This window comes from Pyrus communis, chromosome 1, assembly GCF_041283825.1.
Source record: "Pyrus communis isolate YQ-2024b chromosome 1, ASM4128382v1, whole genome shotgun sequence".
NCBI classification, from domain to species: Eukaryota; Viridiplantae; Streptophyta; class Magnoliopsida; order Rosales; family Rosaceae; genus Pyrus; species Pyrus communis.
Genome location: NC_142565.1, coordinates 8210999 through 8228178, shown reverse-complemented (window position 1 = coordinate 8228178; position 17180 = coordinate 8210999). Strand labels below are relative to the sequence as shown.

General features: G+C 41.2%; 2 protein-coding genes across 2 annotated transcripts; both read right to left on the bottom strand.

Annotated features, from left to right (window-relative positions):
- Positions 1-2280: 2280 nt before the first annotated feature.
- LOC137720619 (serine/threonine protein phosphatase 2A 57 kDa regulatory subunit B' alpha isoform) lies at positions 2281-5934 on the bottom strand. Its single transcript, XM_068459707.2, has 2 exons — positions 4599-5934; positions 2281-2954 (listed from the first exon to the last, which is right to left on the bottom strand). Exons 1-2 carry the CDS (start codon positions 5637-5639, stop codon positions 2631-2633), a joined length of 1365 nt encoding a protein of 454 aa, XP_068315808.2. The 5' UTR covers positions 5640-5934; the 3' UTR covers positions 2281-2630.
- An 812-nt stretch (positions 5935-6746) lies between these two features.
- LOC137720055 (uncharacterized) lies at positions 6747-14043 on the bottom strand. The gene is made up of 17 exons (XM_068459059.2): positions 13768-14043; positions 12883-13133; positions 12595-12750; positions 12307-12465; positions 12140-12223; positions 11862-11929; positions 11200-11775; positions 11053-11104; positions 10829-10984; positions 10575-10718; positions 10388-10484; positions 10151-10300; positions 9996-10050; positions 9843-9904; positions 9569-9674; positions 9414-9448; positions 6747-9315 (listed from the first exon to the last, which is right to left on the bottom strand). The coding sequence occupies exons 1-17, from the start codon at positions 13937-13939 to the stop codon at positions 6950-6952; spliced, it is 4689 nt and encodes a 1562-aa protein (XP_068315160.2). The 5' UTR covers positions 13940-14043; the 3' UTR covers positions 6747-6949.
- Positions 14044-17180: the final 3137 nt, after the last annotated feature.

Sequence of the window (17180 nt, the reverse complement as noted above, 5' to 3'; positions counted from 1 at the left end):
TTGTTTGTAGGATACCAATGGTAAACATTATAGAATGATAAAAATTATGAAGTGATGTGTTTTTAAGTCAATCCTGTTACTATTCATTTTACCTTTTATTTTATCCTTATCATTAAAATTCAAAGTTTTCAAACCATTTTTATTAGTTTTTCTTTCCATTTATACAATTTCCAGATGCATGGGCTTCGCCGCACCCCACCCCACCCCACCACACCAATGAGTTTTTCTTTCCTTTCCAATTGGACCCCTCCTGTGATTTGATATAACCAAAATATAGATATGGACTGCGACCCCTTCTCCCTTATTCCCCTTTTTTTTGGTAAAGTTTTTTTCCTTTCTTTTTTAAACAAACCGATCCTTAACTTTGATACCGTTCAGTCCTTTCCATAGCAGGTTGTAGTTAATTTTCAGATCAGAAATTATAAGGATATGGTAGTCAATGGACAAGTTGAAAACAGGGTCTTGGACTGACCCCAAATTACTGATCAACGAGCCGGACCAACACATGTCTACATTATTACGCGTTCATTTTGAGGTTAAGCCTCCTCACTATTTCTTAGCGTATATAATATTGTTTGTTTAAAAAAATAAGATGGAAGTATAAATTTCAGTAGATTTCTCATTTGACTTTTCCCCGGATTGTTCTTTTGCTGCATTGTTTCCCTTACCTTTATCTAAAATGGCAAAAGCAATTCCCACAGTTTGAGAAAGCTCCCCACAACAGGCCCCTCCTCTCCCATGTGACACCAACCCCTTTTGCCGATCTTAGACTGTTGTTTGGTGAATGCTGACGGTAGTCATCTTCCGACACGTGAGGCAACTGTTCTTCACGTTCTTGGCCGACATCACGACGTCTTAAAACTTGTTGCAGATTGTTACTGTTTAGGGATTGTTTTCATGGACTCTTTTTCTACACCAGATGTCATCATTCATGTCCTTTTGCTCTTCATTTGCTTATCCGGTTGTTTCAACCCTGTTGTGATGGTGTAGGGAGGAGAGCAGTTGCGTAACGAGCCTCGATGATGGGACCATCACCGATGGCGGCAGCACCGGCAGTGGCAGTGGAGGATCCAACGGCCACGGCAATGACGATGACTATTTCAGAATGATATTTGGGAACGGTGCTCGACCAAGCCCAAACACAATATTCTTGTCTCTTTCAATTATTTTTATTTTGTACTTTACCACCAAACATGGTGGTGCTCTATTATCACTATCATTATTATTAACATTATTATAGGATTTAAAGAAATTATAATCATAATAAGATAAAGAAAAAAAATGCGAAGAAAAGATTTCTCAAATTGATTGATTGCTTGTGTGGTCCCCACATATAATGTATTTATCCGCATTCTTATAGGTTCCTTGGTGCTTAAGGTGACATGATTTTTGTGTTTTACACACTATCAAGTGAGTGATGTGTTTTTGAGTGTGCTTTTGACTTTGGAAGATCATGTTTTGGGTGTTTTGATTGGTTGAGATTTGGGTAGGCTTAGGCTTAGCTAGGGGAAAACTTGGTTAGGGACGATCGAACATGTTGTCTATAGGGCACTTCTCGTAAAAAGTATAAAATGATCGACTACGTTGTTTGTAGGATACCAATGACAAAAATTATAGAATGATGGACTACATCATTTGCAAGGCATTTCTCATAAAAAGTATAGGACCCTCTGTATTTTAGTTTCAATCGACTCCATGATAGTTTCACTCAATGTGAAATTTACCATAGTCAGACAGTACCAAATCTTCTCTCGTCACCTAGATTAGATATGTACGAAAGAAATGAAAAGGAGAAAATTATGGAGAGAATATATGAGGATAGGATATGGTTGGCTGAGATGGAAATTTCGGATGGCATGTCAAATTCAGCGGCTTCTCTTTTTCGCTTTTTTTGCATCGACTATTTTCGTTGAATTTTAGTGCTGCTTCGTTTTCATTGAGTCATAATAATGTAGTTAACATGGCATGTCTCCGTGTCTTCGGTTAAGCTAAAATCTAAAAGTGCCTCTCTGAGTGCTCTTTTCACATTCGTACATAGTGCTTATTCTACGTTCGTGAATTGTGAGCTAGTAAAACAAAACCTGAAGTGCTGCTTTGAGCGCTTTTTTTCACTTTCGAACAAAGTGCTTATTCTACCTTTGTGAAAAGTGAGTTAGTAAAACAAAACCTAAAAGTGCTTCTTTGAGTGCCTTTTTTTCACATTCGTGCAAGTGCTTACTCTTAACTTTGTGAATTATGAGCTAGTAAAACAAGTAAACAGAAGAAAATTACATAGCAAGGTAAGTCCAAAGTGATGAATTTACTACTGCACAGCTACTGCGATAATCGTTAAGAAATTCGAACCAAAATACATTTATAAGCTCGTCGACGAACAAGATATAACCGAGTCATTTGATGACGAGAATGAACACAGCCTAAGGTAAAAAAAGTATAATTAACAGAGTATGCACATAACTTTTCCCTTTTGGGAATAAAGGAAAACAATGGCAAAATCTTTGCAAGCATTTACAGTATCTATATTTTCCTCCGTTACTAATTATTCGTAGGCTTCGTGGGACTTTTGACATTGCAACACATTCGCAAAACGCCATCTAAGTAGAAAATTTGAAATGTTTCTGCCCTATGTTTAGTTAACTAACCAAGACCATATCTTCACCTGCATTTGCCGCCACTGCTTCTATTCTCTTCCAAGTCAACTCCCGCTGCTCTTCCTGTTCTCTAGTTCTGGTTTCTTTCTCTAAGTACTGCTGCTGGCACTCTTCAAACAATTCTGCATCCATTTCCTGGAACATCCTTCGGACGTTTCCTGTCAATCCATGGATCGCTTGGTTCCAGTGACCTTGCGTATTCTTCTCCAACGCTTCAAAGACTAATGGTAATATCACATTCCGGTTCTGAGAAATTAAAGTTACAATGTGCTCACTGTTCCACAAGTAAAGAGCCCGTTCGGCAACCTGCCACACATCCTTATGTTACAAGCACTTTTCAAATAGAACATTCATACAACAAACCAGATACACTTTTCAATTAAGCTTTCTTCCCCATTGCCAAGAAGATAATTTGTTGTGCGGTAGCAAGTAAGATGCATGTACCAATAGATTCCAACACATAATAAGTAGTAATACAGAAACACAATATCTTTTATCAATTAAGGAGGAGAGAAAACGTGAAACTATAGACACTGCCTGGCTGATATGAAAACTATGGACCAAGCAAATGTATTTGCTGGCTAGCCCGTCCTTGACCCGCTTTGGGAACAACAGTTCTTGATTAAACAAAGCACTATAAGTTTTAATGGAAGCTTTAGATTCAAACCCATCATCCTTCAACAACCTATAAATAGTACCCTTACAATCCCTTAGAAAAAAAACCCATTTTATTATTAGAAGGGCCCAAACATGATAAAAAGTTCATACAAAGACTGGAAAATTACAAGCATGGCACCACATTTAAAATAAAGCCCAAGGCCCCCACATCTTAAAAAACCAAATTAAAAAAAGAAAGAAAGATAAACAGCTTCGGGTTAATTGCTTATGGCCTTATGACAATAGAATTCTAGAACCTAAACAGAAAACACCCGGCCAAAATATTATGATTTTTCTCATAAAACCCCTATAATCATTAGAGAAAAGCACAAAACAATTTCACTCTAAAATCTAGTTAGAGTTAGTATGGGTTTTTTTCCCTCCACTATGAGTCTCCACAGGGTTTTCTATAAAAGGAGTTGTGGGGATGGTAGTTTTATTAATACGTAATTCATAATCCACGATGTGATGCCCTGTTCATTACCCTTTTTACACACTGGACTTCCAGATGGATGTAAACGAAAAAGATAACTTGTATTTCTTTTAAAAAGACTAGCCACATGGTGAGATTTCTTCAAAGAACCTCTCCTATACTAACTAAATTTCCTGACAGCATAACTTATTATAAATAGTTCTTGTATGTTGCAGAGGTGAATCATCAACCACTACAAGAAGGGGACACGAGGGGATGTTACAATCTAACACTGGCAGCAAGCTACACACAACTATGTATAGACACCCAAAACCTGTTCCAAAAGAGCGGCAGAGGTGTATCATAAGAAATTTCAACACTATTCGAGATGACCAACTTGGAATGACATACACATCTAAGGTATTGGTTACTCATGTAGCTATATATTCTTTACAAACAAGTTAAATAACACTTAGAATCATTTTCATTATGTTTAACTGTTTAAGCAGTCTCGGTTGACAATGGAAAGAGGGAAAGAAGGCCCTCAAAGTAACGCTAATCATTATACAATAAACAGTTAATTCCCCTTCAACTTATTAACCTTTTTTGTTTTTTTTTTTTTTTTTTTTATTTTTTTTTATAAGAACTTACTAACTTATTTCTGAGTGTCTGATGTAACAAAACTAATGATACATTTTTATCACATATTCGTTTATATCAACAACAATGTTCCAAAAATCACTTAAGAAAATAATAAGATGAGCAATCCAAAACCAAAATACACCTAAAGATAAAGATGCCTTCGAAAGCAAAATCAATTAAACGGTATCTACCATGCTACTTGTACCAAAGAAAAGAAAAAAAGTCTCTTTTTCGTTCACCTGGAAATGAGGGCTATGAAGGCAGCGTCCAATCTGTCCAAAAAGCGGAAGCATACATCTTTGAAACTCCATGGCCTGCGTAGCCTCCAAAACATCTTCCAACTCTGCGAGAAACAGAACCTCCTTTTGACAATTGGTGACCGGCCAGAACTTCAATAATCCCTTGATCACTGGTTCGGCCAACTGAGAATCCTTGTCTACAAACTGTATGATACAATAGGCCAACTGGTAATGATACGCCAATATGGATTTGGGTTTGTGCAGCGGAATAAGTGCCCTCGCTAGGAACAACTTATGCTCCTCTTTCATGGGCAAAGCAAATCCATTTATTATACTCCCTAGAATCTCCAAAAACTCACCAATCCCACAATGCCTCTGTGTCTCGAATATAAACCTATAAAACACATTGTTCATGGCCTTCCTAATAAAGGGTCTATGAACCATGAACTTCCCATAAATTCTATGCAAAAGGGTTTTCAAATACTCGCGTTCCCGGGGATCCTCCGAATCGAACAACTCCATTAACCTCAGCACAAATATATAATCAATGTAACGCTTGGCAACTTTAGCATCGGTTTCAGGGGAGGCAATGTACCTTAACAAAAGTTCATAGACAATTTGGAGGTGGGGCCAGGAGGGTTCCTGATAAGGTTCCTCGTCCGGTTCGATTAGGTCCGATGACGGCGGCAGGCACCGGAAGATGTTGATTGACACCATGCGGATGAGCTCCTCTTGCATTGGACCGGTGAGCTTGAGCGAACGGGAGTCGATGAAGTCGACAAGCTCCATTAGGGTTTGGCGCTTCAGCTCCTTCTCCCCAGCAGATTTGAGGGAACTGGAGAAGTCGCAGTAGAAAGAGCAGAGCTGGAGCTTTTTGAGGAGGAGGGCCGGGCGGTCCGAGACGGCGGCGTCGAGGAGGAGAGGGAGGGTTTCCATGAGAGGGGAGAGAGTGACGAGTCGTGACTCGGGGTCGAACTCGGGATCGGTGGAATCGGGCTTTGGGGATTTGCGGTGGCCGCGTTTTATGATTTTGGTGAGCATTTTTTATTTTATTGGGATTTTTGGGAAGGGATAAGGACGACCTAGGAGACTGGAATGGAGAGGAAAGTTAGGGTTTTTGGGAGGGGATGAGGAGGGATTTGGGGGAAGAGGGATTGGAAATCATTTGGGTGTTTGGGAGGTGGGAAAATTTACAGAGAAAGTGCGGGAAAGTTTTGAGTGGAGTTTGTGCGATTGAGGAAGTAGTTTATGGTCACTCTTGCTGGAACTGGGGGAGTAGAGCTCGAGCTCGACCATAAATGGAATGTTTTTTTTATTCTCTCTCCCCCACTTGAGCATGCAAGTATGGTCGACGCGTACAAATTTTTTACCATGCTCCGGTCTGCAGCATGCAGTAGAATAATGGACCGTTGAATGTGCGGTTAAAGATTTAATTGTTAATGACGTAGCTATTAAGAATCTCGATGTTCACTGTACTCTGGTGTATGCTAGAAAAACTTATAGGCGTAAAATGAATTCATTTGAACTTGCATGCTCTTGTTAAATTGTCTTGAATTTAGGAATGGCATGAGCATGAAACCTGTTTTATGTATTGGAGTAACATGATCGTATGATCGTATCCAGGATTCGATTTTTGCAAGTGTTTCTTTAGAAGTAAAATCTCTCAAACATTTTAAAACGAACTCATTAAAAGTGAAAGCCTTAACTGATAGATTAGGACATGTTACCATATGTATATGCACGTAATGAGAATGGAGAGATTCCGTCTTATCACTCAATGTATTCATGTGAAGACAGAACACATGAGAGACACTGACACCGTAATATACACGCTTGAGATCAAGAAAGGACAATTATTTATATCAAAATTAAGAGATCAGGAGAGGAGAATTACTTGTATCAAAATTAAGAATAGGGTGACGACTTTGACACGTCAGTAGCACCCGAAAACATCCTCGAAGTGTGAGGGGTGATAGTTGGAGTGCGAAAATCATTTCCCGCAAAACTTTTGAAAGCACATTTGTGAAGAATAAGAGGGTGGGAGACAAAACTTGTCAAACAGATACAGAAACTTTTCAATGAGGAGCAGAGATTCACATTTTTCTGCCAAAATACTAAATCCTCACTAATAACTTAAAAATAAGAAGAAAAAAAAAAGTGAAATTAAATCATCAAAAGACATCGTCATCGATTCATGTTTCGACAGATTGGAAGCAACAGAGATGACCCACAAAACCAACATCCAAGATTCCTTAAAAGAGTACTGTTTGATTCATAGAAAGACCAGACTAAATTAAGCAAAAACTAACAGACCAGCAGTAGGAGAGGACAGTAAGGGTGAAGTTGCTGGTTTAACCACTGTTCGGGCACTCCCTTGCAAAATGGCCAGACTGTCCGCACTTGTAGCAGCCACCGCCTCCACCACTGCCACGGCCACCACCTCCGCCACTGCCACGGCCACCACCACCATAGCCTCCACCGCCCTGGGAGCAGTCCCTCGCCATGTGCCCTGACTCACCACACTTGTAGCAAGCACCACTGCTACTGCCTCCACCGCCTTGGGGGCACTCCCTTGCCATATGCCCAGACTCGCCACACTTGAAGCAAGCACCACCACCACCGCCTCCACCGCTACGGCTGCCACCACCATAGCTTCCACCGCCCTGGGAGCAGTCCCTCGCCATGTGCCCAGACTCACCACACTTGTAGCAAGCACCGCCTCCACCGCCTCCACCGCCCTGGGGGCACTCCCTTGACATGTGCCCGGACTCACCACACTTGAAGCAAGCACCACCTTTACTGCCGCCGCCGCCGCCCTTGGGGCACTCCCTTGACATGTGCCCGGACTCACCACACTTGAAGCAAGCACCACCTTTACCACCTCCACCACCCTGTGGGCACTCCCTCGACATGTGTCCAGACTCGCCACACTTGAAGCAAGCACCACCTTTACCGCCTCCACCGCCCTGAGGGCACTCCCGCGACATGTGCCCGGACTCACCACACCTGAAGCAAGCACCACCTTTACCACCTCCACCACCCTGGGGGCACTCCCTCGACATGTGCCCAGATTCACCACATTTGAAGCAAGCACCACTGCTCCCGCCTCCACCTCTACCCCCAAAACCCCCTCTACGCCCACCATCTCCAAAACCTCCTCTGTCACCATCTCTATCACCGCCTCTACCTCCAAAACCACGTCCACCTCTCCAATTCCCACCACTTGAATCCTCAGGCTGGTCTCCATTCCCACCATCTGTTGAATTCCAACTGCTTTTACTGCCCCAACCAGATTTCTGATCTGCATCACCAGATCCTGAGTTCCAACTACTTTTTTTGCCCCAAGTTGAATCCTGGTTCCCACCGGTGTCATCAGATCCAGATTTCCAATCACTTTTCTTCCCCCAACTGGACTCTTGATTGCCACCAGTCTCACTAGATTGAGAATTCCAAGTACTCTTCTTCCCCCGACTAGAATCAAGATTTCCTCCAGTGTCGTCAGATCCTGAGTTCGAGTTGATTATCTTGCCCCAAGTGGAATCCTGGTTCCCACCTGAGGAAGCAGATCCGATGTTCCCATCGCTTTTCTTACCCCAACCAGATTCTTGACTGCCACCAGTCTCACTAGATCCTGAGTTCCAATTGCCCTTCTGGCCCCATTTAGAAACCTGATCTCCCCCTCCGCCACTTGACCCACCTTGCCAAGCTTTAGTTTGACCCCAGCCTGATGATTGATCTCCCCCTCCACCACTTTGTTGTTCATTGGCACTAGATCCTTTGCCCCACTTGCCTCCATTGTTCCCCACTCCAGCAGCGGTTGCATCAGCTTGTTTACCCCATGAAGACCCTCCAGTTTGTTTACCCCATGAAGAATCTCCAGCTGGCTTACCCCAAGAAGAACTGCCATCTTGTTTACTCTCGGTTGAACCACCACCTGCCTTACCCCAGCTTCCAGTCTGAACATTTTCAGCAGGCGTTGAGCTTTTCCACCCTGCATCGCCAACAGTTGGTTCATCTTTACTGCTCCAGTTCCCTGTGGCTTTATTCTGAGGCTTACCCCAAGCAGGCCCATCACTACCGACTGCATTTCCTTTGTCCCAAGATTTCTGTTGAGCCCACCCAGGGCTTGAAATATCACCAGATGGTGCATCAGACTTCTTTCCCCATGCACCCGCATCAACAACATTTTTACCTTTGCCCCATGAATCCAGTTGACCCGTCCCAGCAGGTTCAGCCTTCTGCCCCCAAGAGTCACTTTTTCCCCAGCCAGCACCTTGGTCATTGCTATCTGGGGCACCGCTGTCACCCCCAGTTTTAGCACTTGATTTCCCCCAAGAGTCGCTTTTTCCCCAACCAACGCCTTGATCATTGTTATCTGCTGGTGCACTGCTGCCACCCCCAGTTTTAGCACTTGATTTTCCCCAAGTATCGCTTTTTCCCCAGCCAGCACCTTGATCATTGTTATCTGGTGCACTACTGTCACCCCCAGCTTTAGCACTTGATTTTCCCCAAGTGTTGCTTTTTCCCCAGCTAGCACCTTGATCACTGTTATCTGGTGCACTACTATCACCCTCAGTTTTAGAACTTGATTTTCCCCAAGCGTCACTTTTTCCCCAGCCAGCACCTTGATCATTGTTATCCGCTGTTGGTGCTGCCGCTGCACCCCAGGATGAAGCTGTACTTGGAGCCGCTTTGCTCCCCCAAGAAGTATCATCATCTACAAGTTATGAAAAGAAAATAAATGAAGCAGCTTTGCCAAAAAAAGCATTGATCATCAAAGACGTTGATATCATTAAACTTCAGAACCGAACATACCTTTTTTAACAAGATTTGCACTAGCCCAAGAGTTACTGCAAGAAAGTGGTCATAAGCATCAGATTATACACAAAGGAATTTGGTAAAAAAAGCATCAAATAAACAAATAGAAAACTACGTCTTGTACAACATAAAATGAATTTCTGTCGGATTACCTTTCACCAGATGCTCCTCCAGCATTCCACCCACCACCCCCGGCTGATGCCCCTCCAGCATTCCACCCATCACCCCCAGCAGATGCCCCAGCTCCATTTGTCCAGTCTTCAAATATAACAAGCACCACAGGTCAGATTTTTAAAGGTCAAAAACAACATATATGCATAGTTGCATACAAAAGTGATCCCCTTTCCAGCTATGTGGCATGTTATGTTGAGTTGACTAGATTTAAGTATGGAATGAAGGTAGAAATTGCTTCCAGAAGATGCATACCATTTGAGCCTCCTTCAGTTCCGAGCAAATCAAATGGTTTTAAACTGGACTCCGGGTCCTCACTTTACAGAGAAAGAGACATTAGCACACTTAGAAAATACAATTAAGTATGAAAAGCTTGGCATAAATGATTAATTGACTAAATATAATTACCCAATCAGCACATTAGAGCTCTTTCCACGAACTTCAGAAATATGCTCTTTTGTAACTGCATAACAATGAAACAACAAACTTATGACAGCCGTAGAATTGCATTCAATGATTAAGCAACCAAACTCACTGCAGTAATCAAAATGATATTGACCAACCTGTAAGAACCTTTTGCTGAGAATCAAGCTTAACAGTAATATCAGCGCGGCGTATAGCCAAGATGCGACAGAGGTATCCCTTCAATGGACCCACACGGATTCTTACAGTTTGACCAATTGAGAACATTCCATCTTTATCACCCTGACTGACTGCATTAAATAATTAATCAGCAGGAGGCAGAAAACTTGATATTAACAATTGAAAACTTAAATCACAGCACTAGCACTCATACTTACAGTTACTATCCCTTTCTTGCCATGGCTTTTTTGGCGAAAGCGGGGATTTAGGAGATGACATGAAATCTCCAAAACCCAGAGCACCTGAATCCCCATCCTGAATGAGGAAGAAATATCATTACCAACGCCTTCATGCTAAAATGTAATATACCATACACTCAAAGAACAAAAGAAAAAAGCTTCCTACCTTTTCTTTGCAAGAATCAATGTAAAGCTTAACTTTCTCACACATTTGGGATTTTGAGCAAAAATAACCACCATTTTCTGTCTCGTTCTCATCATACAAGAATATGGTGCCTCTATAGATTTGCTTAACAATACCCTGCCTACCCTGCAAAATTGGGACAAACTAGTGTAAATATTCCAGACTATGGAGCCATATGTACCTCAGTAAACTAATTTTTACGTTCTAAGATAAATGATCTCAAGTTAGTGCCAAACCTCCAAAGGTCCTTCCAACACTTTGACAGTATCACTAACGCATATGGCCTTCATGTGCCGATCTAATGCCGTAAATTTCATATCAGAAAGAACATTCTTTAACTCACGCTTCTGAACCATCAGCACAATAGGTCCTTCCACCCCCTCTTTCAGAATCTAGGACACACATCACAGAGTGTTGGTAGTGTTTTAAATCATCTGGGAAAACAAACTAGATTTTGTACCTTGTAGCTATCATCTTTCTCCATGCCTATTACAAGACCAAAATCTTTCCGGCTGCAATAGAAAATAAGACCAGTAAAAATCATTTCAATGTACATAAGCAGTTCATGGAGGATCACCAAGGCCACATAAGTTCGTACAGGACTCACCCAAAACAAACAAGATCATACAGTTCAAAGCCATTCCCACTGGACACTGAAGAACCCTTTCCTTTCCCCATAGACGCTGATGAGTCCTCACCCTTTCCCATAGAACCTGATGAACCCTCTCCTTTCCCCTTAGACCCAGATGAACCCTCTCCTTTCCCCATAGTCTGTGATGAACCCTCTCCTTTCCCCATAGACCCTGATGTGCCCTCTCCTTTCCCCATAGACCCTGATGTGCCCTCTCCTTTCCCCATAGACCCTGATGAACCCTCTCCTTTCCCCACAGAACCTGATGAACCATCTCCTTTACCACCGCCTTCTTCAATTTTGATGGTCCGCCTTTTCTTTTCTGTTGTACCATAAAGCTCTGTAAGCCAGTCCTCGTCCTCATTTTTGGTGTTCTCAGAAGGAGTGAATTTCAGTAGCTCTTCTTCTGATGGCATAACACCCCAGAAGCTTAATGAATCTATTGATACTTTTTTGTATACATATCCATCCTTGAACATCAGACCATCAAGAAATTCAAACTTCATGCCACTTTCACGATCGGTCCTGTACTGGATGAGAGGGCGGAACTCCCTACATGCAAGATAAATAAATAAATAAACATTCTATCAGAAGCTAGCATGAAATAACGAACTACTAGTCAATGATCTGTTTCATACTCGAGTTCGTTTGAGCTGATCAATCTTGGGGCAGCAGCAGGCCTTTTCTTTCTAGTACCTCCTCCACCCTATAGAGTGAAAGGAATCAATACATACAGAATCTTAAATCATATTCAGATTCTTAATGATCTGGATTCTAAAGTTGCAAACACACAAAGATGTCACATATCCAAATCCAAATTAAACAAGCATTAGAGGAAAGATATTTAAAACAAAAAAACCGTTACCAACAAACAGAAAGAGGAAAGCATGTGAAAAAGAGGAAAGATATTTATTACAAATTTTGCAGCCATTGCTTGAAGATCAATTCTGGGGATCAGCTTTACAGTCGCTCTTTTTCGTAAATCGTTCACAAATACAACCTTCAGAAAAAAAAATCCAGATAGCGGAAATGAGTGTCAACCATTAAAGCAACCCAACCAGCCCAAGCTGGGACAAATTATACCTGTGCCAAATCACCCTTGTAGTTCCCATTCTTCACACGGGCCCACATGCCCGCAGTAATTCCATTGGATTTAGTCCGAGGAGACAGCAAATGAGAAACTTCGTTATTTGGAACTGGCATTACTCGGGACGGGTATATACTACAAATTCCTTTACATGCCTAAGAATATCAATGAAAGTTCAGATACTAGTATATTAAGATTAAGAATAGTATTGGCCAAACAAGAAACTTTTCCTGCACTCACTAATAAAAAGATCAACTTTCCATAACATCCAAAGGAAAGATCACCTCATTAATATCAGATTGCTTGTCAGCTTCGATGAAAACAAAACCCTTGATGTGCTCAACAGCAAATGCAGAAACAATCTGTAGTTTGGTACCTAGCGATCGGAAGTCAACAAACTTCTGCATCATACAGAAAGCTGAATGCCTCTCCCGGCCAACCTACATCCCAAAACATTTGACTGAGGAAAGATGGTCGTTCTTTTTAGAAGAAGAAAAAAAAAAAAAAAAAGGGAAGATGGTTTTTCGGACATCTCAGAATTTTTCTACAACAAAAAAAATTCAATGTCATACCATGCATTTCACTTTCCAGATGATTGGATCCTTAACAGTAGGCAGAACATTTCCATCAACAGACCTTTTGTTCTCATAATTATCTTCAGCATAGGTTACATAGCTGGAGCCACTCCTGTATCGTTCTTCCATCATTTTTTCAAATTCTTCACCATCCAGATCCTCCTCTTTAGGAACGAATGGAAGGTTATGTGCTTTCCCTGGGTCATTCTGGGCTACAGGTTCTGTTTCAAATTCTTCTTCCATAAAATCTGTAATCAATAATTTCAAAAGAATTATTACATGACTGAGTGTAAACACAGATTTCATAGGCAAAATGCACACACTCAGTTATCATGCTACTTGTATACACCAAAGACATATATTACATGACTGTAACCCTGTAAATTTAAGCCAAAATTTCAACTTAACTTCACAACGAGGACAAACAGATGACTATTATAGGCACATATATGTGTGTGTGTGTGTGTGTGTGTGTGTGTATTCCATATAACACAGCACGCAACTAAAATAGTGCATACTTAACGACATCTGCACAACAATGTCCAAATGCACAGAAGTTTCATTAGGCGAAATCGGTATCGACCCAATGATTCGAAGAAAGTCTCTCAAAGCCATTATTTACTTTATGGTCAGCAAACAAGTTTAAGAAATTAAGCAATCTAACTACACACTTAAAATAAAAAATTGAAGCTCCACAAGCAACCACAAAAGCCAGAAATTCAAATATACAAAGGAAATGCAGGAAATTAATAAAGGTTTAATCTGTCAATACGCACAAAGCAAGCTCCAAAAAAAAAAAAAAATACCCATTTCAAAAACCCTAGAAATCCGAATCCAGATGGAAAATGCGCGACCATAAAAGACATCAGAGACAGAATATACCGTCATCGAAGTCACTCTCGTCGCCGTCGTCGGCTTCGTCAGCGACGTCTTCGAAGAATCTAAGGACGCCGGGGTTGCTCCTCTTTCGGCCACCACCGGACTTGTCATCGTGCTTACGCTTCCCGCCGGAGAATCCGCCTCCGGCGGCGATCCCCTTACCCTTCGACGCCATCACAATGCGAAGGTTTCAGAGAAGAAGTGCCTCAATCGCAGGCAGCGAGAGAGAGAGAGAGGTGCCACTGATGACTGGTGAATTGGGCCTCAAAAGCTCTTCAGCTCTTTCAAGTGTAGGTGGCAGGTGGGGAAATGGGACTTTTTGCGATTTTACAGTTCTGTCCTCTGTGTCTATGTTTTTTATGGCTTTGGCGCGTGGGTATTAAAGTCAAATTAACTTTATGCTTGGCCAATTGTCGAAACAAGTATTGTTGCTACAAATTTGGATTTTCCCTTTCGAAAATATGGAAAATTTATTAAAAGAATTGTTTATGAATCTACAGAAGGACGAGTATAGCCTTCGCTCACATTTTTTGTTGGTCGACAACGGGGCATAAATAAAAAAATAGAAAAGAAAAAAACAATGATTACATAAGAATATAACATGATCACGATACTTCAATTATATCAACAACTAAAGACAAGTTTGCTCACAGAAGATTAGACCCAAATTGCTCGACAAATTCAAACAAGCTAAATCACCAATAACAAAATTATTTTTACAATAAATATATCGAATTTCACAATATCAGCTTTAATGCCTTCACTCGCCCTTTTTGTTGACCATGATTTTCCAAAAAATGGAAATTTTCATCATGGCTTCTCTACAAAAATAATTAACAAGAAAAGTGTTTGGATATAACTGTGAGGCATTGTTAATAGATCCAACCATTTCTCTTGGGAGACCAACTCCAACCAAAGTTGCTAAAACCCAAAATTTAGCATCAAGTAATGAAAAACACCCCGACCCGAGCCCAATTGGAGCTAAAACCCCAAATATATTGAACGTACAAACCCAAATTTGGGAGCCCATTTCGGGAAATATGGGGAGAGGATCCTCGCCGGACCCAAACCCTCCGGATCCTCCTTCTTCCTTCTTTTCTGCAGTTTTGCTTCTTATGCTTCTTCTCCTTCAAATATTCTGCTTCAATAATCCTTCTTGTTCAATTCTGCTTCTTCTTTTTCACTTCTTTTTTTGTTTTTTTTCTTTTTTTTGTTTGTTTACAGGCAAACTTCTACACACTCAATTTTATACAACCATGACCGTTGACAACTATTACGGTATCAAACCTTCAACAACAAATGTTGGAGCATAGGATTATGACAAAATAATATACAATTTATATATGACAGTTTCCACTCCTAATATCACCAAGGGCTTTTGTGATAAAACCCAACACCTAGTAGTAGGTGGTTAAGTTGTGACAATACGACCATGTGATGGACGATGTTGATGCTTCTTTACAGCTTGACCTCGAAGCAGGCAGGTGGTGATGTAAACAGTGGCAGATACGGCAATGACATACTGCACGAAAGAACTGCACCACCCAGACGTCACAATGGCAGACCGGTCAAGGCAAAAAGTTAGAGGAATACTTGGTTGCAGTGATGCAGATAGGACTCTCTTGCTGTGCAATATCACCAAGGGAGCAGATGCATATGGGATTCGGTTGTTAAGAAGACTTAAGGAGGACAAAGCAACGCTGCTCAAAGGAGAATGGACATTGCTGAACAAGAATGTTGTCCGCTGTCCGCTCCCCAAAGCAATTCGACCTCCGCCACTCTGCCTCACATGAGAAGTCATCGTTGTTTTGTGTGTGTTTTCTGTTTTTCTTTTTCCATTTATATGACTCGATGTTTGTATGGAGCTTTTTAGAATTGTCTTGGTTTTATCCGATTCTGTTTAAAATCTGATAAACTCATGCATCTCATATGTGAAGAACTTGGTGGACAGAAGCCTTAGTTTTCGAGCTTATTCACAAACACTAACAATAATATCCGATGCCTTCTCAGTTCTCACTGCTGTACGTTTTTAGCTCATTGATCAGTGTCCTTAACATCGCTATCCACATTTGAGCCCATGCAACACGTAGGAAGTCCACCATTCCACAGTTCTTTTTTCCTTTTCTGGTCATGCGATATTCTAATTCTAACTTGTACAAACTAAAAACGCTTCTCACAAGATCTTGTGTTTTTAAGGACATTCATAACTCGCGCATACAACCAAACAACCAAAACGCCACACACAAGATCAAACGCATGCTAAGAACACAAGAAATTATAACCATTGACCAATTGTGGAAAAAAAATTCCCGAAGTCCTTAAAAACACAGAACTATAAAATAGGTAACGAGCAGAACTTATTGGCCTCCGAAGCAACAATTTTATTTTTGTGCGCGTGCGCTGCTTGTTCCTCTGGAGTTGATCTACTTGTTGCTGTCTTCTCCGACCGGTCCGCCCAACTGGTCTCCATTCCAGAGGCTTCCTACCCACCTTGATAGTAAGCCAATTCACAACCTAACATACAGATGGGTGATTTGAAATTGGGCGTAAAAGGGCAGACATACTGCCGTAGCCAACTGGTCTCCATTCCGGAGGCTTCTTACTCTTTATTTTCTTAAAAGAACTTTGTCTGCATGATTGCCATTTTCTCGAGCTATTACGTTCATTGCATGCAAGGATTCGGTAGGCTAAATTCCTCCAGGCCAGGCAAACTTATTATCCCATTTCTTATTTTCAAAGGATCCAAATCAGGTGCTACGTAGCATACGTACTGTAATTGGAAGGGAACCCTAGAAGCACGAGAAGAGTTATACTTTCAATTGGGAAGCTAAAGCGAAGTATCTCGAACTAAGCACACTTAAACAAATTAAAATACATGATAGCACAAGATATGCTTTGGATATTCTCATCTTAATCGTTGGAGACAAAATTGCGCACAGCTATGGACGGAAGGGCTGAGCAAGTTTGGCTAGTTGCAAAGAAATAAATAATCGCAGTCAACATGAGGTACCGGCCAAAGACTCTCCAAAACGAGTTTTAGACTCAAGTAGTGGGTAAGAGAATGAAAATAGTGCGTGTTAGCAAAGATAAACCTTAGATGAGTGTATTTATACCTAGTCGGGGTATAGACCTATAGAATAATGATTCCATTAAATCAGGAGAATCCAAGAAAATATCTAAGACCACATAATGTTTTCTCTTTGAAGTGTGATTACGTGCATGCCAATTCCTAGATTGTAAGAATCTCGAACAAGAATGGTCAATCTCAGCGAAGTCGGTTGACTTCGCCTACTTTTCCGGAGTACAACAAGATGTGATGGCATCGCTGGTTCGTTGAAGCAACTCAATCCAATCAAAGATGTTGAGTCCATAACCAATTTTTGTATACGTATTTCAATCTGTCTTACTCAGGTCAA

Coding starts and splice junctions, on each gene's coding strand:
- LOC137720619 (XM_068459707.2), bottom strand. CDS start 5,639: ATGCTCACCAAAATCATAAAACGCGGCCACCGCAAATCCCCAAAGCCC. Junction 2,955..4,598: donor TTCATAGCCCTCATTTCCAG/GTGAACGAAAAA, acceptor GATGTGTGGCAG/GTTGCCGAACGGGCTCTTTA.
- LOC137720055 (XM_068459059.2), bottom strand. CDS start 13,939: ATGGCGTCGAAGGGTAAGGGGATCGCCGCCGGAGGCGGATTCTCCGGC. Junction 11,930..12,139: donor AAGCAATGGCTGCAAAATTT/GTAATAAATATC, acceptor TTCACTCTATAG/GGTGGAGGAGGTACTAGAAA. Junction 10,985..11,052: donor AGAAAGATGATAGCTACAAG/GTACAAAATCTA, acceptor TGTGTGTCCTAG/ATTCTGAAAGAGGGGGTGGA.